This window comes from Dreissena polymorpha, chromosome 8 (genome assembly GCF_020536995.1).
Source record: "Dreissena polymorpha isolate Duluth1 chromosome 8, UMN_Dpol_1.0, whole genome shotgun sequence".
Classification (NCBI taxonomy): domain Eukaryota; kingdom Metazoa; phylum Mollusca; class Bivalvia; order Myida; family Dreissenidae; genus Dreissena; species Dreissena polymorpha.
This window is the reverse complement of record NC_068362.1, coordinates 26,342,645-26,370,314: the sequence shown is the minus strand read 5'-3', so window position 1 is coordinate 26,370,314 and position 27,670 is coordinate 26,342,645. Positions and strand designations below refer to the sequence as shown.

Genomic DNA, 27,670 nt, shown 5'->3' with positions numbered 1-27,670 from the left:
TTTTGTCCCTTGTTATGATTTGTGTCCAGACTGTTCAACAACTTGGCTTTAGACCCTCATCGTTCTTGGTAATGGTAATGCGCATGTATCAATACCATAAATTATTGTTGTCTTTGAATCCTTTTGTCGGTCTCAATATTGTTGTTGAGGTAAATATGTCAAAGGTCAATGTCACACAGGCTTTTACTTTATATTGATTTATTTACATTAAGAAGTTTTATTACACTTAATACCCATAATAATAAAGCCATAAACAGACTTTCTATTATGATAAAACAAAATATGGAAAAGGGACGCATATAATTAGTTTAAGCATTGACAGTTAACTTAGACAGGATGTTTGCAAAAAAAACTGATCCAGTAAGTTATTAAACAATATACCCTATGTATAGATACATTTTCAAGGCTGGCTTATTTATCCTTTTAGGGGAGAGATGTCATAAATTGTCATGCATGTTTAAGGAGGGGAATTAATGATTTACAAACTTTTTTTGTATTTTATCTGTTTTTCATTGGTTTGGTTCCCACTCTCTGAAAAATGTTCCTAGCAAAAAAGATAACACATAATATATTGAAATGGATTTTTTCTGATTAGAAATGGTATTGGGTTTATACAAAGAAAAACGGTGGTCAATTTATTTAAGTCAGATTAGTTTCTGATAAGCCATTAGCTAATTTGTAGAACAAGCTTGTTTTAGCCATTACCTAATTTTACAATTTGCAGTTACAATAAACCCCTTGCTTTTGTGATACAAACCTTCCATGACAATGCAACGTTTTAGATTGCCTCAGAGATTCAGAGCCAATTTTCTGTGGAGCGAGACCTTGGTGTGAAGTTGTACCGTGTAAGACGTAGGCTTATGGGGCAGTCGTCCTCAATGCACAGGTGGGTTCATAGATATGACCCTTGCTATGGGAAAAGGGGATTTAATGCATGTGCGTTCAGTGTCATCCTAGATAATCTTGTGCAGACTGCATCAGTGACGACACTTTCGGCTTTTATGGTATTTATCATTAAATGGAAGTTTCTTCTTAGTGAAAATCCAGTTAAGGCAGAAAGTGTCTTCCCTGATTGGCCCGTGCAGAACGCACATGGCTTAAACCCTGTTTATAGAGAAAAGGCTTGTATTCAATCTGTTTGAAGCTAATGGAATGAAGTTTCTTGATCAGTTTATGTTTTTCAATGTTAATGTAATTTCTTAGTTTTGATTTGCTTGAATAAATGCATTTGCCTGAATGTTTAGCTGTATGTTTTATTGTTTGAATAAGTTTTTCTAGCCTGTCTTGTCACTCACTTCATTTATTTTGAACAAAGCAAATGATGATAATTATTGCATGAAGTGATTTAATAATTGTATTGTACTTTTCTCCACACCAATTTCTAAACCAAAATACATTTGTATTCTGAACAGTCTTGCATGCAGATGGCATGTTAAATCTTAATAAGTCATATGTAGCAGTGTATTGATTTCATGTTTGTGTGCATTTTGTTGACATGAACTGTTTTGTTTTCATTAAACAAGGAGCACAGAGCTGTTTTCTCGTACCCTCCGTACCTTCCCTTTGAAGAATGCTGCATATAGCAGTTGCACTCTTAGTATGTAGGAGTGTGTTTTGAGAGGAGTCCGAACATTCTTTCTGAGCCATACCTGTGCCATATTTTGATAGATATTTATATAACTTGACACAAATGTTAATGATCATAAAACAGCATGTCACGTGGAATAGCCATCTCTCTAGCTTAACGGTCAATGTCACACTAGCGGTCAAGGTCACACTGAGGTCAAAGGTCTTATTTTGCCATAAAACAGCTTGAACATGTCTTTCTCAATTATTACAGTGCCATGACTTTTTTATGCCCCCTGATCATTCGTTAATGTGTTTTGGCCTTTCTGTCTGTCAGTCTGTCTGTCATTGTAATGTTTGTGTCTGTCCAAAAACGTTAACCTTGCTCGTAAAATGAAAACACTTGAGTCTATGTTGTTTAACTTCACATGTGCATGCATCTCATTGAGATCTATAATCAAACATAGTTTGAGGTCACTAGGTCAAAGTTCAAGGTCACTGTGACCTTTATATTCAAAATATTACCTTGTTTCTAAAATAGCTGCTGTGCAGCTTAAAAGCGCAGTAGGGGGCATTGTGTTTCACAAACACAGCTCTTGTTTTACTGGGTAACAATACAATACCGTTGGACAAGATAAATTGGCATGGAAATTAAATTGTATCTAACTTTGTTCCATTGTTGAGAACAAGTCATATGCTGAGGCAAGAAATTGGGACCAGAAACAGCTCTGTGTTTGTTGATAACCCAAGTCCAATGTATCTGATTCTCTGTGTGTCATGGCTAATGTTTTGCATGTTTTGTGATGCAGTGTGAGACAGGCAGCCACCAAGACATTTGAAAGGTGAGTGAAATCCCTCAACTGAGGCTCACATTGTAGGATGTTGACAATATGAACATTCCACGATACTAGTAATATGCATAATGGTTATAGTATACTATTGCGTGAGAAACAACATATTGTCTTAAAACATGGAAGACCTTTTTTTAAGCAAATATTATTAGGTTGGAAAGATTCTAGTTTTTTTTTCTCCTGAGCATGAAGCACTCTGTGAGTTCTTGGTATAGGGCACTTGTGAATAATTGTCTACAATAGCAGCCAGTTTTCTTAAAACTTAAAAAGAGACTTCATTTTTTACAGTTTTAAATGAACTTGTGCAATTTGGCTATGAACATAAAATTGCTTTTTGGACTGTTTTTATGCCATTATTTAATCTTTATATAATTGTTCTACTTTTTATGCCCCCGGTAGGAGGGCATATAGTGATCGGACTGTCCTTCCGTCTTTCCGTCACACTTTGCGTTTAGGTTTCAAAAAATGCTCATAACTTCTATGTCCCTTGAGATGTAACCTTCATATTTGGTATGCATGTGTATACATGTATCATCAAGGCCTTTCCATATGCACAAAAATGTTGACCCCTGTGACTTTGATGTTGAACTTAGGGTCCGCGGTTAGGTTTCGAAATCTGTGTTTAGGTTTCGAAAAATGCTCATTACTTCTATGTCCCTTGAGATATAACCTTCATATTTGGTATGCATGTGTATATGGACAAGGCCTTTCCATACGCACACAAGTTTTGACCCTTGTGACCTTGATGTTGAACTAAGGGTCCGCGTTTAGGTTTCAAAATCTGTGTTTAGGTTTCGAAAAATGCTCATTACTTCTATGTCCCTTGAGATATAACCTTCATATTTGGTATGCATGTGTATATGGACAAGGCCTTTCCATACGCACACAATTTTGACCCCTGTGACCTTGACCTTGAACTAAGGGTCCGTGTTTAGGTTTGGAAATCTGCGTTTAGATATCGAAAAAAGCTCATAACTTCTATCAAGCGTTTATGTGGGACATAAGTCATCCTGGTGACAGCTCTTGTTAACAATTTGAAAATCTTTCTGCCAGGACCATGTTTTCAAAAGATTAACAACGAATCATAGTGTCTCTTAATGCCAAAATGGCCTTTTAGGCTCTTGTTCATACTGATGGAAAAACAAAAAACTGTTATAGCTTCTTAAATGTGAGCCTTTCTCTGCAAAAAGTAGGCTTAATGCATCTGCATAAAGTCACATTAAAGTGTCGTCCCAGTTTAGCCTGTGCAGTATGCCCAGGCCTATCAGAGAAGACACTTTCCGCCTAAAATACATTTTCACTAAGCAGATATGTCCTTTAAAAAAATACTATCAGAGCAGAAAGTGTTGTCCATGATTTTGGTGTGCCGACTGCTCAAGCTGACCTGTAACAACACTTTACGCACAAGCATTAACCCTTTATAACTTAGATACGTATTTTGACACATTTGTAGTCAAAGAAAGTTAAATTTAATAGTAGACCTTTCTTACTAGATTCAAGTTTTTAGGCTCCATTTGAAACCCGTAGATACTGATGAGCAGCAAACAGCATAAAACCTGAACAGACTGCAAGTTACTTGCAGGCTGTTTTGGTTTTATGCTGTTTGCACATTGCAATTTTCACTTTGCATGTAAGCGGGAAAGGGTTTAGCCCCGTTTTCAAAGAGTGTGGCTCATTTCTTACTGAGATACAGCAGCTTAACGCTCAACCCTATAGGCTCTACAAGGACCATCATTGAAACAGCAGCTTAACGCTCAACCCTATAGGCTCTACAAGGACCATCATTGATACAGCAGCTTAATGCTCAACCCTATAGGCTCTACAAGGCCCATCATTGATACAGAAGCTCAACGCTCAACCCTATAGGCTCTACAAGGACCATCATTGATACAGCAGCTTAACGCTCAACCCTATAGGCTCTACAAGGACCATCATTGATACAGCAGCTAACCGCTCAACCCTATAGGCTCTACAAGGACCATCATTGATACAGAAGCTTAACGCTCAACCCTATAGGCTCTACAAGGCCCATCATTGATACAGCAGCTTAACGCTCAACCCTATAGGCTCTACAAGGACCATCATTGATACAGCAGCTTAACGCTCAACCCTATAGGCTCTACAAGGACCATCATTGATACATGTGTACAGCAGCTAACCGCTCAACCCTATAGGCTCTACAAGGACCATCATTGATACAGAAGCTTAACGCTCAACCCTATAGGCTCTACAAGGACCATCATTGATACAGCAGCTAATCGCTCAACCCTATAGGCTCTACAAGGACCATCATTGAAACAGCAGCTAACCGCTTAACCCTATAGGCTCTACAAGGACCATCATTGATACAGAAGCTTAACGCTCAACCCTATAGGCTCTACAAGGACCATCATTGATACAGCAGCTAACCGCTCAACCCTATAGGCTCTACAAGGACCATCATTGATACAGCAGCTTAACGCTCAACCCTATAGGCTCTACAAGGACCATCATTGATACATGTGTACAGCAGCTAACCGCTCAACCCTATAGGCTCTACAAGGCCCATCATTGATACAGAAGCTTAACGCTCAACCCTATAGGCTCTACAAGGACCATCATTGATACAGCAGCTTAACGCTCAACCATATAGGCTCTACAAGGACGATCATTGATACAGCAGCTAACCGCTCAACCCTATAGGCTCTACAAGGCCCATCATTGATACAGAAGCTTAATGCTCAACCCTATAGGCTCTACAAGGACCATCATTGATACAGAAGCTTAACGCTCAACCCTATAGGCTCTACAAGGACCATCATTGATACAGCAGCTTAACGCTCAACCCTATAGGCTCTACAAGGACCATCATTGATACAGCAGCTTAACGCTCAACCCTATAGGCTCTACAAGGACCATCATTGTGTGTTGTTGCATGATTAGCTCGTCTGTTTTCGGAGAAAACCCGAGGTATTGTCATAGCCAGCTTGTCGTCCCCCGTAGGCGTTGTGCTAAAACCTTAACATTGGCTCTAAAATCAAAGTGCTTCCTCCGACAACTTTGAAACTTCATATGTAGATGCACCTTGATGAGTTCTACACGTCGCACCCAATTTTGGGTCACTAGGTCAAAGGTCACTGTGTCCTCAAAAAAAAAATAATCTGACAAGCTTTCGCAGCTGAGCGTTGGCACCTGTTATGCGGTGCTCTTGTTATCCCCGCCAAAATTTTTTCAGAGGGGATATAGTAATTGGTCCCGTCCGTCTATCTGTAAGTCCGTCTGTCAGTCGGTATGTCGGAAACTTTTTCCGGTTCATAACTCCAAATGAATTTACTTTAAACTTAGAATATAAAAAGATGGCAACTAAAAAAAGTGCAGTGACCAAGAACCATAACTCTATCTACCTTAGTTTTTGAATTATCTCCCCTTTTATATAACGTTAAAGTAAATTTTTGTCCGGAGCATAACTCTAAATCTACATAAGGGAGTTACTTGAAACTTGAAATATAAACAAATGATAACTAGGAGAAGTGCACTGATCAAGAACCATAACTCTATCTACCTCAGTTTTTGAATTATCTCCCCTTTTATATAATTTTAAAGTAAATTTTTGGCCGGAGCATAACTCTAAATCTACTGAAGGGATTTACCGTACTTGAAACTTTAAATATAAACAGATGGCAAGTAGGAGAAGTGCAGTGACTAAAAACTATAACACTATCTACCTTAGTTTTTTAATTATCTCCCTTTTTTTAATTACAAAGTAAATTTTTGTCCGGAGACTCTTAATCTACTGAAGGGATTTACTTGAAACTTGAAATATAAACAGATGGCAACTAGGAGAAGTGCAACTAACATGAACCATAACTCTTTCAGCCATAGTTTTTGAATTATCTCCTTTTATTTGTTTACAAATATTATTCTACTCTCTAAAACAAATGTTGTCATACAAGCAAACACATTTCGACACTACTGTGACAGGCTCTTGTTTAAAATATCATTGTGTTACAGGGCGGGTGCGGAGAGTCGACTGGAGGCCATCATTGTGTTCGAGGAGTTCTGCAAGGAGCTGTCAGCCATTGCCTTTGTGAAGCACCATGCCGCCGTCACCGGAGAAAGCTAGCTGTGGATTGTTTGGGCCCATATACACCAGCAATAGGAACAGGAACTCTCAGCCATTACCTTGTGAAGCACCATGCGGCCGTCACCATAGATAGCTAGCTGTGGAATGTATGGGCCCATATACACCAGCAATAGACAGGAGCTCTCAGCTATTACCTTTGTGGAAAACCATGCATCTGTAACCATAAAGGATAGCTTGCGGATAGGGCTGTCAACAATATGATCGTTGCTCTGGGAAAAGAAGGAATATACATTGTTTAAGATTCCCTTAAGTGCTCCTCACTCAAAGATCAGAATACCAAATTATCAGTCTCCTGGAAAACTGTGCTTAAAGCATGTGCATAAAGTGTCGCCCCAGATTAGCCTGTACAGTTTGCACAGGCTAATCAGGGACAATTCTTTCTGCCTAGAGTTGATTTTCTTTTAGAAGAGACTTGCTTTAAACAAGAAATTCCATAAAAGTGGAAAGTTTTTTTTCAAACATGTATAAAGCACAGTTTCCCCAGAAATGGCTTTTTGTATTCTACTCTTTAGGCAGCACTGAATTGAATTACTTAAAAAAAAAATAGACCAGACCCTAATTTTTCAAAAATTCTTAAAGTCTGTTATAAGAATAAATGGCATAAGTTGCTTACCGTTATTTCTTAATTTTGTATTACTGTTTTGAAGTTGATGGTGTCATGCAAAGTAATGGCTATTTTGATTACCAGTAATTCACATCTAATTTTCATTTAAAGCTTGTAATATTTTAACCATGTGCAATTAAATTTTGTACACTTAATTGTAATTTGAACAAATAGGACTTAAGCTCATTGTGTTAAAGCAGTCTTAAGACTATTTGTTAAGTTGGAGCCTGGTGTCTAAGGCTTGTTTTATCATTCACCATTTTACTTTTAAATATTGTCAACATAAAGTGAAATCATTGATTATTTGAATATTTGTGTAAATAAAATTCATGGCAAATGGAAAACACTTCATAAAAACTAAAGTCTTATTTGTGTGTGACCCATTGGATTTACAAGTACATGAATCTGTGTATGATACTTAGCATATCTGTGAGATTTGGTATGCATTCGATGAAATTTAACATCATTTACAGCAACTATATATATTGTACCTATTTTCATTGGATCTTAGTTTCCAAAATAAAGCACTGCTGACTACTAGATGGCCTAAACTAGTCTACACTTCTACACATAACACACTCACCATTTATTGCTGTGATATACTGTATTTCAATCGGCTGTGGCATATGTGTAGGTATTAAATACATGTACATATGTAGAAGTATTAATTGAGCGCATTATTGTTATTATTCTAGTTATAATCTTGTCTTCCAAAAATGTCATATTTTGCATAATATTTGTCCACTTATGTAAGGAACCTTTTTGTGTCCACAAATTGTAATCCAATTTCTAACTGTCTCATTGAAATTGTAATCCAATTACTAACTGTCTCATTCAATGCAAAAAATCATATTTTTATGTCCCCCACCACTATAGTGGGGGACATATTGTTTTTGCCCTGTCTGTTGGTCTGTTTGTTTGCCCCAACTTTAACATTTTGCCATAACTTTTGCAATATTGAAGATAGCAACTTCATATTTGGCATGCATGTGTATCTCATAGAGCTGCACATTTTGAGTGGTGAAAGATCAAGGACAAGGTCATCCTTCAAGGTCAAAGGTCAACAAAAAAATCAAAGCGGCGCAGAAGGGGACATAGTGTTTCTGACAAACACATTTCTTTTTAATTATGTAATAGTGTTTCTGACAAACACATTTCTTGTTAATTATGTAACTATGCCATGTTGTTTTGTGCTTTTAATATATCATTTAACAGACAAAACAATCTGCTAAGATTGCAAATGGATTGCCAAGACAGTAATTGTTGTAAAAGTTCTCTCTGGATTACCGTTTATCCCTTGATGTACCATGTTTCCTGTATAAAAAGGAACATCCATTTACATGACACTTGATAAAATCTTAATTATTCAGTATTATATTTTACTTTGTCTTTTGCAAGTGTTTTTATTGTTTGTCCTTTGGATATAATTAGTGTAATCTTCCTAATTATTGTTTTGTGTGTACATGTTAAGTACAATTGTTAAAGTCATAGTCCCGTTTAGATTGTTTATAGTCAGTTTTTAAAGGTGCCATATATTATATTGTTTAGCTCACTATCATCAGTTAACCCTTTACCACTTAGATACCTATTTTGACGCATTTGTGGTCCCTTAGAAAGTTACATTTAATTATAGACCTTTGTTAATAGTTTAAAAGGCTTCAATTCCAATCCTTAATTACTGATGAGCAGCAAACAGCATAAAACCTGAACAGACTGCGAGTTACTCGCAGGCTGTTCTAGTTATTTGCTGTTTGCACATAGCCATTTTCACTTTGCTTCTGAGAGGGACATGGTTAAGTGATGAAATATCTTTTGTTTTTTATGAGATGGTCTCTGAGAAAGCAAGGCTTAATTCATGTGTGCTGTGTCGTTCCAGATTAGCCTGTGCAGTCTGCAAAGGCTAATCAGAGGCGATACTTTTTGCCTAGATCAGGTTTTGCTATAATTGAGATTTTTTTAAACAAAAACTTCCATTAAGTGTCGTCCCTGCAAACTGCATTGGTTCATATGAGACAACACTTAATGCACATAGTCCAGTTTTCCGGAGATCCACTCACATTTATATATTATGCATTTATAATTCTCATGGTTAATACCGATGACAATTATTTATATCATTATATTATAATGTTAATGTGTTGCCATATGATATTATTATTTTAATGTGTTGCCGGAACTTGCCGTATGACATATTATAATTTGAAGATGAATTTTATACAACCTTGATACAAACACAATAAAGCTAGCCGTTTTGCACATTTCTATATTTAGTATTATTAGATGGTACATAATCTATGTACATTTTTATCATTCACAAATATCAGTAATTTGATTTGTTAAAACCTTGTTAACAAACAGAAATAACATGTCAAAATAATGCCATTTCACTAGTTCACGAATACTTGATATTCATGTATATCAGGGCTTGTTCTTTTTAATAGTGCAATGTTACTTTTGTGCAATTTTAAAAAGCAAATTCATGACTGCAGCTACATTTATCAAGATGTGTCTCGATGCTTTGCACATTTTATTGTTGTAATTGTTTGTTGGATTTTCGCAGTCTTCAGCAGTGTTTCAGTTGTATCACGTTGATCATATAGCCACCTCACTCAAGTTAAATGGTTTACCAGTACCAAAATGCCAGTGACTGACAACTACCCTGATTTTTACTGACAACTGCCATACCAGTTCCTGACAACTGCCTCATTATTTTCTGACAACTGCTGTACTGATTTGTGCTTCCATGACATTCTGTGCCAAATTAATGAATCTGTTCTTTTTATTTTTCATGTTAGTTCATACATTGTGTAGTTTATTTACATGTTGAGATAGATTTTGTTTGATGGATTGTTGAATAAAGGTGCTTTTAAGTCAAGAGGTGTTTATTTTCATTAATTGTTTCATTAGGATTACACAATACAGTCAATATTAAACTCCAGAAACATTTACCATGAAGGAAACTTTTTAACCACCCGCTAGCCTGTTATTTAAGATATGTGACCTATTGTAAATACGATAAAGGACAACACATACAACACAAAACATCACAATCATATGGTTGCTGTGGTAACCACCTTGGAACTGTTAATGTATACCTTGAGATGCTCAGTGTTTAGAGCTATCACTGAAATTAACTAATACCCCTACATACGTATTTTAAAAGATTACGGGCAACCATACCAAGATTTACTTCTTTGCAATATTGACTTATGAGAGGAACAATGTAAAAGTAATTAGCAAATTTTACCTCTGAAATGTGTAAGTGACATTAAGTGATATAGCCCTTTACCACTTATATAATTTGGACATGTGTAGTCCCTTAAAAAGTTAAATGTAGTTAAATACCTTTCTTACTAAATTTAAGTTTAAAAGGCTTCATTTCCACCCCGTACTTACTGACGAGCAGCAAACAGCATAAAACCTATACAGACTGGGAGTTATTCGCAGGCTGTTCTGGTTTTATGCTTTTTGCAAAAGCCATATTGGGGAAAAGGGATAGCAAAAGAGATACATGTATATGATGTGTCAATTTTAATCATGCTGCATTGCTCTAGGACTACACGCTGTAGAGCCCCCATACCCTGGGTGGGGGATAGGGGGTTGCGCTCTATAGTGCTGCAGACCATCGTAGTATATAGCCATGACCCCTCACAGAAAACTACTGATGCCCAGGTTGGGAAATTGGCAGAAGGAAAACAACCCCCACCCAGAAATAACGAGTCACATAAACAGTCATTAAGTGTCCTTCCTGATTAGCCTGTAACTGCAGTGAACAGGCTTATCTGGAGTACACTGTTCATGTTAACTGGATTCCTGGTACAAAGAGACTTCCTTTTATCAAAAAATTCTATAAAAACGAAAGTGTCGTCCCACATTAGCCTGTGCTGACAGGAGAAGCTAATATGGGATGACATTTTACGCAGATGCATAAAGCCCAGTTATTCTGGAGGGCGACCAAAATATATATTTCGCCCTTGAAATTTGACCCACTTACATCTCTCATGTATTGGTATCTGGTACATTGTCTGGTGATACATGATCATATGTCAACGTTATCATTAAAGGCATGTAGTACATGAAGATGAAGCCAAGAAACACTAGAAGGCATGTTATTCAGATTTGAACTTGAGCCAAAGTTCAACAAAATTGGGCTTTATACATGTGCGTTGTTGGTCTCAGATTGGAATGTGCACTAATCAGGGACGACACTTTATGCACTTAAACCAAGTTTCCCCAGAGTGCAGCTCAATGTTTTATTGACGCATCAATCATGAATAGGTTAAATAATTTTGATACTAACAGAATTTTATAAATCTTAACCAATTTAATTCAGATCTATGTTTTACTGGGCCGAGATTTTGGATCTTTCTCTGCAATGTTTATAATTTTAATATATCTAAATACTTGAATGCATGCACAGCTCGGGTAAGTCCTATTAAATTGATAATAAGGTGCCTTTGTTAATCTTAAACAGAGCCAGGCGATTATTCCAAGCAACAAACTATCTCAAATATTTGTGATCAAAGTAATCGCATTTTCTCCAGAAACCCACTACACAGGTATATAATAGTGAAACAAGATTAATGTTTTGAGGCGCAAGTTATGTATGGGCCGTGCTCTGTGAAAAAGGGGTTTAATGCATATGCGTAAAGTGTCGTCCCAGATTAGCGCAGGCTAATCAGGTACTGCACTTTCTGCTTTTATAATTGTTGTTTAAAGACGGTCTCTTTTTAGCAAAAATTCAGTTTAGGCAGAAAGTGTCGTCCCTGCAGTAAGCACAGGCTTGTCTGGGAAACTTAACGCAAATGCATTAAACCCCCTTTTCACAGAGCAAGGCCCATATGTACAATCCTGAACAGTTAACAACAACCTATAAAATGGGCTTGTACGGGAGTTTTTTTCTTATGAATATATATCTTTAAAACAACAAGTTCTTTATGCAGAGGTTTATATCCTGTCAGTTAATGAAACGATCACGTACTTTTTAATGTATCACAGTGTCATATATAACAAACAAGTTTATTCCTGTTCAAATGATTGTAATGTCATTTCAAATGTATCCAACATGGATCAAAATAAATTGAAAATGATCATTAGTTTGGTTTTCTAAACCAATTTTGCAAAAACACAGTTGATGTATGTTCATTGTTGAAAAACTGCTACTAGCATTGGGTAAAATGAGCCTCCATTGAATATTTTTACTGCTTATCACAACAGAATAAAAAGTCCCGAAGGTAACTGTTATACTTTAATCCTTTACCACATAGATACGTATTTTGACGCATTTGTAGTACCTTAGAAAGTTACATAAAATTAAATACCTTTCTTACTAGATTCAAGTTTTTAAGGCTTCATTTTCAACCCTTAAGATACTGATGAGCAGCAAACAGCATAAAACCCGAACAGACTGCAGGCTGTTCTGGTTTAATGCTGCTTGCACATACCGGTAGCCATTTTTACTTTGCTTTTGAGTGAAAAGGCATATGTATTAATTTAGTAAATATACTGAAAAACTGATTTACCAGATAAAACTCATTGAAATGTGTTAACACAAATTGAAATAGATACAGAATAATAATGTTTATCAAAATCAGTTCAACAACATATTTTTACAGTCATAAAACATAGTTTACAACATTTCTTCACCAACATTTAACTGTGAAATGAAATTCATAGTTCCGTTCAGATTTCTACACACACAAAAACTGACATCAGAATTGTTCATATGGATCAAATCTACATCAGTTGGAACATTTTGTTCTACAGGCAGAAAAATGAAGAAAGTTCTGTTAAATGTGTGTTGTTATAGTTTACAAAGAGTATGTTTGATGATGTCAGTGTTAAATATTATCATTTCACGAGTGGTATCTTAAATCATATTTCACCTGTTTGCAGTTCAGAGTTGAACAAGTGAAGATCTCTATCTGATTTATATGACTACCAATGGATTGCTAAAATAATCTTGCACTGAAAAACAAAACATAAAACTTTTGTTTATTTCATTCCTGTTGAGAATATAAAAAATTTTTTTTTGCATATTGTGATGTCACAAATATGGTAGTCAACGAATTTAAAGCTTACAGCCGTAATGGGAAATTAGTGCTTCATTTTAAGCATAGTTATCATCTTTTGTTATTATTTTATTGATTTGTATCATTGATTTTCTATTGTTGAACAAGTTTCATTTACAGCGACAATTACTTTATTTGTATATTGTTCTAATTTTTTACATAAAAATTAATGACTTAAAACATGACATTTAGCAAGTTCAACTGATCTGACCTTATCGTTTCATTTGAACTGAAATAATCAAATTGTCTTTCACTTGAATTCTCCGATGCTTCACAGAATGAAACAATGATAGGCTAACATACACGTCATTGCCTAATATCTGAATAAAAGTATTAGAATCACATTTTCCTTTGTTCACTAGCAGTCAGTTAGACATTGTATCTTTATATGCACAAAAAAAAAACTTTCCAACTTTTAAAATTAATAATAAAAAATTACCAGTACTATTATTTTATAAATACTGTCAGCAAAAAAAAGAATGCTCAAGTAAAAACTGAGAAATATTTATCAGTTTTTCTTGAAAAACAAATTGCTGAATAGAAATTTCTTCTAAACACTACTCATAATTTTTGCTTGGCTTCTCAATACACAATTCTTGAAATCCTAAAAATGAGATTGCTTAGTTGTATCAACACAAAAAAAATAAGTGAATACTTTATAACATCGCTAATATTAATCTCATTAATTTCTGAACTCATCTAGGCAACTTCTACTACAAAATAACATGAAGTTACAAAGAGATGAAAATAATGAGCATGTTTATTACATAGCAAACACTAAATGACCTACGAAAACTAATTCAAATTCAGTTCTGTGCACCTCATAATAACAATGCCAAATAATAATACAAAACAAAACACTTATTGTCAGAAAACAATTGTGGATTATGGTTATGAAACGTGTAATAACAAAGTTTAAAACAAAATAAAACAAGAGATGATGCTTTTTTTCCCCCCAAGGGGATTAATATGGGTCTTAGTTCTGGGAAAAACTAAGCTTAATGGAAATGCGTAGTGTCAACTCAGATTAGCCTGTGCGATCCCCACATGCTTATCAGGAATGTCACTTTCCCTTAAATGGTATTCTTCATTTACAGAAACTCACTTCTCAGCAGAAATCCAGTTAAGGGCAGAAAGTGCTGTGCCTGGCCTGATTAGCCTGTGCAGACAGCACAAGTTTATCCAGGTTAACAATTGACACACATGCATTAAGCCCAGTTTTCCCAGAAAAGACCCATATATTCAGGTTGGGGAAACAAAATGTCATACAAAATAAAACACTAGATGATGTATTTTTTCCATCATGAATAATATGTTTAGGCGACGATGAGTTTGTTCAAGGTGGATGCAGACGGTGTCCCGGGCATTGTGTCTATAGGTCAGGGGTTCGGCTGCGTGGCGCTGGCTCTTCCCTGTCGCCATGGGGACCGGGCGACTTAGATCTAGAGTGGCTGTATGATCTTGATCTACAATAGTGGACAAGTTTAGTTTCAACCTTTTTATTTAAGCTTAATTGCAACCAAAGCCTTAGGGTCATTGAAACGCTCTGAGTCCATTTCCTGGGTAGAACCAGTACTTGGGAAGGGGGGATCCAGAGAACACTACCCGAGTGTGGATCTAACCCATGACCTCCAAGTTGCTAGGCAGACACCATAACCATTACACCGTGGCAACTTACATGAAATGATACTTGTGTACATCCTTCAACTAGAGTTTGTTCCTCTTTGTCTTTCTTAAAGTTAATTGGATGTTTTGTTTTTTAGACAGTTTTTCAATTGCATCACGGCAATCAGTTAACCTACACACACACTTTGCCTGGGTAAGCTATTTACCTGTCATTATTGCTGCTAGTAAATGAATCTAGTATGATCTGTTTTGTCTTGTTTATAAAGACTACATGAAACCTAGCCATCATAAGATAGGGACAAAGATGTCCATCGTATTTATTCTTTTTGTGAGAGCAGCTTTCGTTAGTCCATGCTGACTTCAACCATTTGTGAATCCGATGTAAATAAAATACACAGCAGTAAGATATAGAGCCAGACTACCACTCTGAACTAGTAAACACAAAAGTTTGGAAAGCTTTTTAAAATTAATACAATTTTACAAATATTCAATGGTAAATTGTGTTGTTTTGGTTGAATTTGTCACTTTTTTAATGATACTACAGTCATATCAAAACAATCAATTAATCAACTTGCACTTGTTCTAGGTTAGCTAGTTAACTAGTACAAAGTGCACTTAAAAGTTAAGGGGAAGAATGGCCACTGAGATAATTTCATGACCAATCACTACCTTGGCAATGCATCTGGACTTGGAGTCTCAACTCAGTTAAGCCATTATATTCAGATTTGTATTCCTAATAAACAAGCCAGCCAAAAGGTGCAAGGACTTAAACACAAAAATCAACTCAAACAGCGAATGCTACATAAAATTCAAATCCATGTTATTGACAAACGTTTACACTGAAATTCATGATAAGCGACATGACAATACAAGTTCACCACAATATGTTCTGGACAGTGACAAAAAAAAATCAACACTGAATTATCCAGAACATGATAAGCGACACAAAAATACAAGTTCACGTCAATATTTCAAAATGTGTTGGACATGATGTGGGGGCGGTAAATGAAGGGGCAGAGATTGACTTCAGTAATGGTCCAGCCACATGACGTTGTGGGTACTAGACAGGTTGACTTCAGTAATGGTCCGGCCACATTGCGTGGTGGGGACTGGGAGGGTAGAGGTACCTGGAGTGACTCCGAGACCGAGTGTAAGACTTTCTTGCTCTACTGGTGGAACCCCTGCAACACATAACCGCAGTGATAAAGCCTCCTTCTGGGCTAACAGGGGTTAATGCATGTGCTTTAAGTGTCATCCCAGATAAGCCTGTGCAGTCAACACAACTAATCAGGGACAACACTTACAACTTCATGAAATGTTTCATTGAAAGTTTAGGCAGAAAGTGCGCAGGCTAATCTGGTAAGACACTTTACAATCAAGCATTACTCCCACTTTTCCCAGAACATGATTCATTGAGTCATTTCTAAATATATGCATATAGATTTTTCTACCAACTTGTCAAAGAACATGAACCACCACATTAAGCTATGTTCTATGGGACATAACTAAGGTATGTGTAGATCAAAAATGCAAAAAAGTGAACAACCTTTTACCTTTCATAGTTATATTTTAAGTTTCAATATAACAGCTTAACAAATGTAACAGTTGTATGCTCCACACATTTATAACATTTTAAGCGGACAAATCAATTGACGGTGTGAATTGTATACCCACTTGCGAAGGGTGGTATAACATAAACAATTCTGTCATATGACAGTGTTCGACACTAACGGGAGTCCGGAGGTCCGAGACTCCTGGAAATGAGAGTCGGACTCCATGTTTTTGTGTCAAGGAAGTTCGTCGGACTCCCTCAAAATCATCTTTTGAATTATAAAAAAAATCCCTTCGTTTCGCAAATTCAGAATGTCTGTACAAAAAACATCTTACTCACAATAGTCATTAACATACATGGTCTATAAAAAATTTAAGTTGCATTTGTTTATTGTCACATTAAAATTGTAATAATTTAATATTCACCCTCTACATACTGCAGAAGGAAGTTTTTAATACCAAATCATTAGCGCACTCTTCAACCACTGTTTGAGAGCTGTAAGAGTTTTTCTTAACAAGGAAGATTATAGACAGCTGGTCTATTGATATTGAGAAGGTTTCAATTAAAACTAAGTTATGTCGGAAGCATATACAAAACCAGAACAATGCCATCATTTGGACTATGCAATCGAATAAGTATTTTTCTGTCATCCCATGAAAACCCCTGTCTGGTCTACAAGTTTGTTTTCAGAAGATGCTTTGTGTATACTTATTATTGTATTACAATGATAAAAATACTTTTATTGTCAATTTTATAGTTTATGTACATGTAGCAAAACAAAGAAATTCCATTTACCAGTTTTAGTGAAACAACTTGGAATGCAAAGGACCCCAATCAATTTATGATACAGATGTGTCATTAGCCGAAAAATGCGGTATAAAACAAGTGTCATAATTTTTTGACTACCTGAATTATGGTCGGACTCCAAAATTTCCAAAAGAGGGAGTCCAAGAGTTCCTTACTCAGAATAGTTAGTGTTGAACACTGTACGAGGATACTGAAGTTATGCCATTTGAAATGCTCAGACATTGCAATGTCACTTCTTAACCTTTGAGATTGTATAGTTAAAACAACATGCAGATGTAAACCATTTAGTGTTAAAAAAATACATCCTGTCAGCTGAAAACAACTAAAATGGGTGGGGAAAAACTAATAGGACTATTTACCTCTTTTCATAGCTTCTGGAGCGAGATCGCTTGCTGAAACACAGAGTGTATAATGATAGCAAGACTAAGCACAGTATAATTGTAAATTGTCAGATTTCTCATCAGTTCAGATTTCTGATTTCTGGCCATTTATAGTTAAAGCATTTCATGAGTCAAAATAAGAATCTTTTTTTTAACCTTAACTGCTTTTTTTTACTTTAAAACTCTGTCACTTAAGAACAGCATCAACAAGAAATCTCTCAAAATAATTCAATGCAATACTTTTGCAAATCTTCAATTTGAATTAAAATAACAGCAACATAAAAATCCAAAACTTAATGTTAGATTTTGTCATTTAAGGCTTTCCATCAAATTCTGAACACGACGGAACACACAGTCAACAACTGTTTAAAGGACAATGGCCACCCACCTTTGGTCATAACTCCTCGACCTAGATCTGTATCTGTAAGAGACATACAGCTTGAGGTCATTGTTTCTGAAGGACCAAGAACATTAAAGACGCCCGACAAAATTATAAATATAGGATTATTTTTAGCGTCAAAAAAGTTTTGCCCAATCATTTTTTTATTGCGGTTTTACAGCATGATAATAGGAACAAAGTACATGTACCCTTATATATTTTATTGACCATTTTATTTTGACCGAACATTATTAAATGTTATTATGAATAACAAAGCTAAGTTAATCTGCTTACTTAAGCTACCGATTTAACACATTTTAAACATGTTCAGCAATGACTTAGACTGAAATATTAGCCTATAGTAAACAAAAGGGCTCCAATACCTTGAAAAAAAAAAGATGATGTGACAATGAGTGAGGTAACATAAAACACTGAAAATTTAAATAAAAGAAGACCTATTTAATTTTATCTGGACAAGAATAAATTCATACCTCCTGTCGTTGCTTCTTGATCGTGATCTTCGTCTGTGAAAAAAGTGTATATGTAAATTTGACAAGCGTTTGAACAGACGAAAATTATTGCAATAAGATAAATGATCAATCTTCAAACTCTAAAATCTTGAAACTCTCACACGGAAAAATGGATTCAAAACACGACAATTCACAAAAGGAATAGTTATTACCCCCGGTATATTTGTAAGTTATTTGGTACAAAAACTGACAATTGGACATAATTTAGAAGTTGTGCGAGTCCCCACTCCAGCTAGAACAAAAATTATGTTAACAGTGATTTTTGTTCCCAATATGGAGTACTTGTGACCTATTTGGGATAAAATAGCGAGAAACCCCCTGAAATTACAGATTTGCATACTGAAATCTTCCGATTGAGATATATTGGGACCTCTTTATTGTGTTATTATAGCACAAACCAATACAAATATTCATTTACATGTTTCATGCATCCTCTCTTAAGACAACAAGTACTTGTTTTACCTATGGAAAAGACTCAAGCACACCTAAATCAGCCAAATGCTTTTGATGCAATTGAACTAAACATTAAAGTCTAAAATACAAGGTTTCAACTCAGGAATCTGTCTTGTTACTGCCTTGACCCATTCTTACCTGGGACTTCTGCTGTGCGACCTGTGTCTTCTGTCGTCATGACGACTGCCTCTGTAGGGTGACCGTCTAGAGGACCTCTCCTTACCTCGCATCTGATTGGGTGCTGTACAGCAGGAAAGCGGGGTGTTGAACACAATCAATTTTATGTGAATCACTGAATTTATTTCAAATCACACAAAAAATAAAATACAAGACACAACTTTTTATCAGACCAAAGATGCATGCTTCTGTTATACCTTATGATAAAATAGGACATTTCTGCAGTGAAATAACAGCAGTGAAAATAAACAAATTGGTATTTTCACCAGTGAAAATAACAAATTGTCGAAACTCCTTTTTCTATTTTTAGATTATCATAAATCATTTATATATATTTTCTATGATCACGAGTGAATTAAAATCGACATTCCACCGAATCCAACAAATTTTCTTTTTATTTTCTGCTTTACACCATTTTTTTACATTTTAAAAGAGTTTATCTGGAGAATTTTGCTGGTATAATGATGTCATTTTGACACACTAATGATGTCATTTTGTGTTTTGAACTGTATTGAGGTACGCCAAGGGAGAAGGGGTAACTTTTAAGCAAAAGGGAAACATCTGTTTATTATGTTCTTGAAAATGGGGCATAAAAGAAACAGAAAATGTGTTCATGTCAGTTTAAGATCGTTTGTTATTTCACGAGTGATCATAGAAAAATAACATTTTCTATGATCACTCGTGAAATAACAAACAATCTTACATTTTTCTATGATCACTCGTGAAATAACAAATGATCTTACACTGACATGAACAAATATCCTCTATATCTTATATTCCGATGGTTCTTAAATATGGTCAAAATAAAAAAAGCCAGAATTTACAATTGTTTAAAGTCAGAATCGCATTAAGGCGCAAATTATAACCATTACCAGTAATTTGTATCACTTTTGTCATAAAATAATTTTATTTTACACAGAAATTGGTAACAGGTGACTAAACAAATTTAGAGAACTTAGTATACGACCGTCTAGAGGATCTTTCCTCTCTCCTTACCTCTCATCTGATTGGGGGCTGAACAGTAGGAAAGGGATGGCATAAACACATTGAATTTCTATGTGAATCACTGATTATATTTTTTATAACCGGTAGTTATATTATTAAATAAAATGAAACGCCAGTTTAAAATCAGTATTTTAAATAAATACAGGGTAATAAAATACCATATTTTGTGTAAGCTTTCATTGAAATCATCATAATATTAATAACAATAAATGTACATGTTTTCTAAAATGATTTAATAAAGGTTTAATTAACATTTCATTAATCAATTAAATAATTTTTTTAGAACATCATGTTTCAACGGAAAAATTATCTTAACATTAACCATCTGTAAACAGAAAAACAGATCTAAACAAGTTCATGGAAACAGAATTCAAAATTAAACCAACAATAAAGTTCATGCAAAGACAAATCGAAGAAACTTACTTTTCCTGTCTCCTCTTGCAAACTCTATCTCAAGTTCACGCCCATAGAACCTGGTTCTGTCGAGGTTGTACAGTGCATCATCTGCATCGCGGGGGTCCTCAAACCTACACTGCTGTTAAGGACTTCTGTACTTAGCTTTGCAGTAACAGTACACACATTTTCTTATTTGACAAAATTGATTCATAATAATGGGGCACTATTTGTGTATGTAGGAAACATACGAATGGATAAAAATGAGTGAAATTAAATGATTATATATAATATTATCATAAATAGTTGGTTTTCTGTGTAAACGTTTAATCTTTTTATGCCGATGTAGGAAACTAATTCCACTTGTCACACAGTATCTTAATAAGAATTGGTTTGGTCAAAGTTCTTTAAAGCAAGCTTTCAAGATTTTAATTCGTTGCAGGATTTCATGTATGCAGGAGATGTTTTTTGTTAAAGATTAGTGTATATAATAATTCATTACATATTTCTATAACTAGATATGACCAATCTTGAAGGCACCATGTAGCGATTAGATTGGCTCTGTATATAACTTTTTTTAATAGTTTAAACTTAGGATATATGTGCGGCTGTCTTGCTTGACTTGAAAAAGTTGAATCTCCCTGAAAACTGTGATCAATCTCTGTATGGACAGACACTAACTAGTTTGGCATTCTTGCAACAGACTTGATCTTGACACCAACTTGACAAACCAAATCTCAGAGTCTGGTCTTTGCCTTGAGATGACTGCCTTGAACCTTGCATCCAGTTGAAATGCATAGAATTCTTTTCTTCATTGCATTGATTTGTATTAGCAAATTTTGAACTTTACCTTGACTTGAAACCATTTTAACTGTACTGTTGCTTGAAATTCCCATCTACTTTACCATTGGCTTTGAATTTCCATCGACTTTACCTTTGCCTTGAAATCACTTTAATTAAATTTAAACTTTGCTGTAACTTGAGATTGCATGGCCGATCGCGAGTCTGGTCCTTCCTTGCTGTAAACTGTACCTTGCTTGAACTCTGACTGTTACATAATCTGTACTTGGCAGGATTGGACCAATTGCTTTGTCTGTACTTGAAACTGTACTTTGCCTTTAACTTGGGCCATATGTGTCTGTACTTGAAACTGTACTTTGCCTTTAACTCGGGCCATATGTGTCTGTACTTGAAACTGTACTTTGCCTTTAACTCGGGCCATAAGTGCTGTCGGAACTTGAACTTTGTGACTTTATCTTTACGAATTTCTAGCAAAAAGAATATAAAAACAAATTAAAAATGCATATCACAAATGTAACAAACAAACACATAAGGATATTGAATGTAGGCAAACCCTCTTGGTCGTCTTGTGTAGTAGTCTACAGGAACATATACGTCAGACAAGGGGCCGTATTTCCCAAATAATGATCTTAAATCTTCTGGCCTGTGTACAAAAGAGTTAGAAATAATGAAACGATTACTTAATTAATCTTACCTTAATAAATCTAACCCATGTTCTGTTCACAGTAAAGAAGAAAGTTAGTTAGCCATTAGGGATTGGATAAAGAAAGTAACACTGAACAAGGTCCTTGGTAAAATTCCACAAAAATAGATGTCGATTGAGCCTGTGAATGAAATTTTCAGGGTTTAATTGTTCGTTTCATGGGTCATAATAATTATGTCTAGAATTATTTTTCTAAGCACAAATTTGAACAAGGGACAAAATTGTCACAAAACCAGGTTTTCATTGTGAAAAAAAATCTGATAAAGGGAGAAAACTCAAACTGAACTTTTGAAATGAACAAACAAAATTAACCCCCTTTGTAAGTTTTTTTTTTATAATCTATTTTTACAGGGCTTACTCTGCCATTCGCCAAATTAGCCAATGGCTACAAATAAGGAAATTTGGCTACACAAAATTCCATTTGGCTACAATGTTTTCTGCATGATCAACCATAAAATATCCCAAATAATAATAATTAAGACATAAAAAGGTAATTTTGGCTACAACAAATTTTGAGCCAGAGGGAGCCCTGTTTTAGTCGTGGCGACCTTGACATTGGAGATATTGACGTGATTCTTTCGTGCGACACACCGTCCCATGATGGTGAACAAATGTGCCAAATGGTTTTAAAATCTCACAATGAATGACATAGTTATGGCCAGGACAAGCTCTTTTATGGCCATTTTTGACCTTTGAACTCTAAGTGTGACCTTGACCTTGGAGATATCGACGTAATTATTTCGCGCGACACACCGTCCAATGATGGTGAACAAATGTGTCAAATGATTTTAAAATCTGACAATGAACGACATAGTTATGGCCTGGACAAGCTTGTTCCGCCCGCCCGCCAGCCCCCCAGCCAGCCAGCCCGCCGGCATTCGCCAATCTAATAACCAGTTTTTTCCTTCGGAAAACCTGGTTAAAAAACATACATGTACTTTGCAAATAAATTAATAAAAGCAACATTTGTTATGTTTTATGTATAAATTTGTTAAAGGGTTAGCTTCCATGTAATACTTGCATCATAATGATAACAAAGCTGATAATTTTAAGGCTATTTTTTAATGCATGCATAAACAAGCACGAGCCTGTTTCATTTGAAATCCCTATAACATGTTTGGTGATTTTGATTGTAATTTGTTGTCATCTTGTCTCCACAATAATTATAATATCACATGGTTTCCTTAATTTAGCAAAAATATTTTCAGATCCATGAAAACATCTTTGGGCCTTTGAATATGCCGCAAAATAAAATTGAAGACTGAAACATAAAGGCACTGCAGCAATAACAAAATACAACATTTCTGGTCACATGCACTCAAATTTTTATCAAATTAATACAGGGGTTTGAATGAGGTGAAGTCCTAGGAGAGGAAAATTATGTCAACTGATTTTTTCTATGCGATTCGTGTGCATAATGCAATGACACAGCTTATTTTTTTATAACAAAACAAACATTTATATAAACAACTTCTTAAACTTCATAACAAGAATTATTTATGAAAACCTTTTTAACTTCACATTTTACATTTTAATTATTGTGCAAGGTAAACAGTGATCAAAACAAGATCCAATCACTGTGAAAGATGACGGCAATCTTTCATTCAAGCTCAATGGGTTTACCTTTGAAATATGGTATACACTGTCACAGTGTTAAACTAACAACAGTTTACCACAGCAGTGCTCCAGCTAGCAATAAATAGAGGGGCGCTGCGCCCCTCTAAAATTTGCCCACTTAAAAAGCGCCCCTCTATTTTTCTGTCAAATGCCCTTTTGATCTCTAAATTCCTGCTTTCAGGCCGTATAAATCGCCAGAAACATCGACATGAATACACAGATAACATGACTGCCTGGGGTGTATTAAGTCAACACATTGTGAACAAACAAGCCCCAAGGGCATGGTTTGTTATCAGATCACTAATTAGCCTTTTGTTGCAGACGATAGTAACATGCTGTGAAAGATTATCTCTGAGGTCACGCTTGGTTAGGCACAATCACACTCGAATGAAATCAAACTCAGCACTATTGATTTTTTTAAACTTCTGAATTCTTTGGCTATAATTTTTAGTTTGCAAAAATAGTGATTTTAATTCAAAATACCTATTAACATTTGAAAATTAATCATCTTTTTTTAATGCGAATATGCGGTTAATTTTTAGTTCGAAATTACGGCATGGAAAACATTGTGTTTGGATTTTATTTCTGAACTTGTAAACACTGTCTGTCCTCAATCATGATGAATTTTAACATGAATAGGGGCAGACAGTTGTTATTTCAACAAATAAAGAACTTGTCTGGAAAGAGGATTTATCACTCTGCAAGTAAAATGTAATGTTGATATTGTCATATATTTTCGCGACCTAACAAAACTGTCAATGTTGTTGACATTAGTTGAAATAACGTGTTGTGAAATAAACATATCTTATTATTAACAGTAACAATGTTTCATGTTTCATTTTAATCTCCAGACTGGATGCTACTTCATGGTGACATTGATCATTCATTGTTTAGACTTTAAATGTGTCAATATAGATTTTTGTTTTAATTAATATTATTATTGTGGCCAAACATTGGCTCAAAGTTATTTAAAGCAACGAATTTAAGTAGTGACAGTCACAACGTTTTTTTGACCCAGTGAAACCCCTGAATTTATTTCATGTTTTCTTCATTTCATTTTCTTCTAAAAGGCCACTGATGCTGAAACTGTAGTCAATATAAATTGCCGCCTAAGAGTCTTTTGATGATTTTTGCTTTGGCAGACTCTTGGGTTCAGATTTATTCTGAACGCGAATTATTTCAGCTACTGAAACTGGAACCTGAAAGATTAACATGCAGTTCAATGATGATAGGTGATACAAAAAACCTCAAAATCCCCCTCCCCCACATACATCCAATGCACTAGTGTTTACAATTAATAAGAATATAGTATAACCAAAGTATATACTTAAGTATATTTATAACCAAATGCCCTTTTTTCCAAAAGTACGTGTGCACTGATTGTAATTTCATAATACAAAATGAGGAACAGCATACAATTGGTGAAGTCATCCAATGCACTAGGAGGTTTTGGGGATTCCGATAATGACGTCACGTTTGCGCATGCTCAAATTTTGGCCGTCAAAACTGCGGCCTTTCTGCTATTGTTTGCATTGATGAAGCGCATCGTGATAAGGTTACAAACATATTCGCGACCCTTTTGAAGAACAAAAAATACTCAGAAATTGAAATTCTTTCAGATTAAATTGAATCCAATGAACGAACACAAATAAGGACGAAAACAAACAAAAAATTGATTGATTTTATGTAATCAACATATTGAAACTGATTTGAACCTATTTGTCTGTAAAAACTTACCTTGTTACAGATTAACTAAATCCTCTTGATAAATGTTAATGTTTTTAATTTAATTGTTCACACCAATTTTGACACTCTTTGTTTCAGCATTTTAACCCAGTGTTTAATTGCACCTTTCTTTATCACAGACCAATTATCTCGATATGATCGGATACTGTCCAGACTATTACTTAGAAAACAGTGTGTCATAAACCCAGGGACCTATACTTGTATGACTCTGTATCGGGTCTCTGCATAAACCACATGTGTCTGGTCATTAAACACAATTTATGATACCTCCATGTCATCTCTCGACATATTAAGTCAAAAACTTAACAGTTGCTTTGCTATTTGAACATATTTAAAAATAGACATTTGTCCGAAATGGATTAACAGCTAGGAACTATTAAGTGTATATATATAAGCCAGTTTAAACATAATAATAAAGTGTTAAATAACTATACATTTAAAATATTGTACACATTAACTGCTACACAATTAACGTATTTAACGGATACCTGCAAATGTAAATTCTACTATAATGTGTTAAGATCGTGCGTTACTGCAGTGTTCGAAACATCATCATGAAAACAAGCAATCGCGTTTGGTCATTATAGGGATATAAAATACTTGCGTTAAATAAATTAAATGCGTAGATTAATGGTATCATAAAATGCTAGATTTGTATTGCTCATTATCACTACAGACGAGTTTTCAATATACGTGTACATGTAAAGACAGTTCAATTTGCAAAATATGCAGGTGTTTTTTCAATTTGAATGCTTAAATTTATTAATATTTTCATTCAATGTTCACGAAACGAAAATTCATTCAATGTAAAAGAAAATTAAAACTACATTTCAAGATTGAAATGTAGTGAGCTATTTTAGGGCTCTGTTTTATAACTGATTCAATGCACCCCTTACACTAATTTTCAATCCCGGATGAAAAATAACACTATCGTATCCACACCACTTATAATAATATTCAAATCATTATATGTTTTATTATTTTTGAAATATCATTAATTAAATTCTTATTTTAAAAAAGAAAACGGGTATTTATAGTTTTGTTTAGTGAAATTGTAAGTATTAAGTCTTCCGACGACCTTTACTCTGATACAATGTAATTGGCCGCGATCAAGAAGTTGACGGCCAATCTATTTTTAGTAACGGAAAACCCCTCTTGTGACGTCACACAAAAACCTCCTCTAGTGTTTACAATTAATAAGTATATAGTATAACCAAAGTATATACTTAAGTTTATTTATAACCAAATGCCCTATTTTCCAAAATTACGCGTAAAATGTGCCCTTTTTGGGGAAGCTCCCCTCTATTTTGAAAAGCTGGCTGGAGCACTGCACAGGATCCATAGTTCAAGATTTGTTCACATGGAATACACTGCCATACCAGGACAGTCCCTCTTCCGTACTGATTAAGAAAGTGGTATTGCTTTCTGATTTATATTCACTGTTGTTTTAACCATTCCCATTTAAATTTGTTTTTCACTTATGTTTATATCCCCGGGATTTTGTGAGATTCATTCAGTCTTTAGGTTATTTTGATTTTGATTCACAAAAGCGCCATTCGCAAATGAAACAACATAGAAATACCAAACACTTTTTAAAAGATCAAGTTTAATTGCTGGATTGGGAAAACACAGCTTATAAAAAATGCTTGTGTAATGTGCAGAGGTTTCACTGGCCTTGAAAATTTCTGGCCGCTTATGAAAAACATCTGCGGATTCGGTCGTACCCTTTCCCCATTTAATTTTACTAATTTAAGCGAATCTCAGAAATGAATCTGGGACAACCTAATCCGTGGAAAAATCACACCCCTGTTAATAACTGTGCTTACAAACAATGGAGAAGGTGAGTCATTACATTACCCAACGTATTCACTCAACAAAATATGTGGAAAAAAACTTTTAATGCTTTTTCAATTTCAAGAACTGAAATACAACATATTTAGAGAACTGTAATACTGAACAAATACAAAGGAGATTATTTCCCACATTTCTTAGCAAATAACAACTACAAAATGTAGAACAAAAGTCAAAACAGAAAGTGTGAAAAAAATCATGTGAAAGCAACAAGAATTTTCGGACAAATTTACATATAAATATTTCATAATGTAGGTATAATTTAAATCAAATGAAACACACAAACATAAACACTGCACACCTAGTCTGATCTGGAACATTTCTGACGTATAGAGAAGTATTTGGTGGACGCGTATACCGAGACATTTTTTCCTTGGCGTTGCCTCGTTTTTCCTGAACTTCCGGTTGAGAATCCTACGCCGTATTATAACGGCC

At 35.0% G+C, this 27,670-nt stretch overlaps 2 protein-coding genes across 6 annotated transcripts in view; one reads left to right on the top strand and one right to left on the bottom strand.

The window, feature by feature from the left end:
- The window catches only part of LOC127841506 (FHF complex subunit HOOK interacting protein 2A-like), a 57,571-nt gene extending 47,552 nt beyond the window's left edge, over positions 1-10,019 (top strand). For 2 of the 3 annotated variants that reach the window (XM_052370375.1, XM_052370376.1), the window contains exons 16-18: positions 783-886; positions 2,376-2,408; positions 6,408-10,019. In XM_052370375.1, the coding sequence (XP_052226335.1) occupies positions 783-886; positions 2,376-2,408; positions 6,408-6,519 (249 nt within the window). In that variant the 3' untranslated portion in view covers positions 6,520-10,019. The remainder of the gene's footprint in view (positions 1-782; positions 887-2,375; positions 2,409-6,407) is intronic. The other variant, XM_052370378.1, reaches the window with a different exon arrangement.
- Positions 10,020-12,162: 2,143 nt separating this feature from the next.
- Positions 12,163-27,670, bottom strand: LOC127841459 (serine/arginine-rich splicing factor 10-like). Of its 3 annotated transcripts, XM_052370282.1 has the most exons (10): positions 27,537-27,670; positions 21,857-21,961; positions 20,548-20,651; positions 20,116-20,133; positions 19,081-19,183; positions 18,451-18,483; positions 17,969-18,001; positions 17,560-17,592; positions 15,969-16,022; positions 12,163-14,681 (listed from the first exon to the last, which is right to left on the bottom strand). In XM_052370282.1, exons 1-10 carry the CDS (start codon positions 27,599-27,601, stop codon positions 14,588-14,590), a joined length of 642 nt encoding a protein of 213 aa, XP_052226242.1. In that variant the 5' UTR covers positions 27,602-27,670; the 3' UTR covers positions 12,163-14,587. The 3 variants fall into 3 exon arrangements, with proteins under 3 accessions (XP_052226242.1, XP_052226245.1, XP_052226243.1); XM_052370285.1 differs by lacking the exon at positions 17,969-18,001 and having other exon boundaries at positions 27,537-27,622; XM_052370283.1 differs by lacking the exon at positions 20,116-20,133 and having other exon boundaries at positions 27,537-27,622.

Bases quoted from the DNA above. Each gene is read 5' to 3' on its own strand.
- LOC127841459 (XM_052370282.1), bottom strand. From the start codon at position 27,601: ATGTCTCGGTATACGCGTCCACCAAATACTTCTCTATACGTCAGAAAT. The intron at 18,002-18,450 runs GTATGAATTTAT...TGTCTCTTACAG, and splicing joins TCAAGAAGCAACGACAGGAG to ATACAGATCTAGGTCGAGGA. The intron at 17,593-17,968 runs GTGGGTGGCCAT...TCTGTGTTTCAG, and splicing joins TCGAGGAGTTATGACCAAAG to CAAGCGATCTCGCTCCAGAA.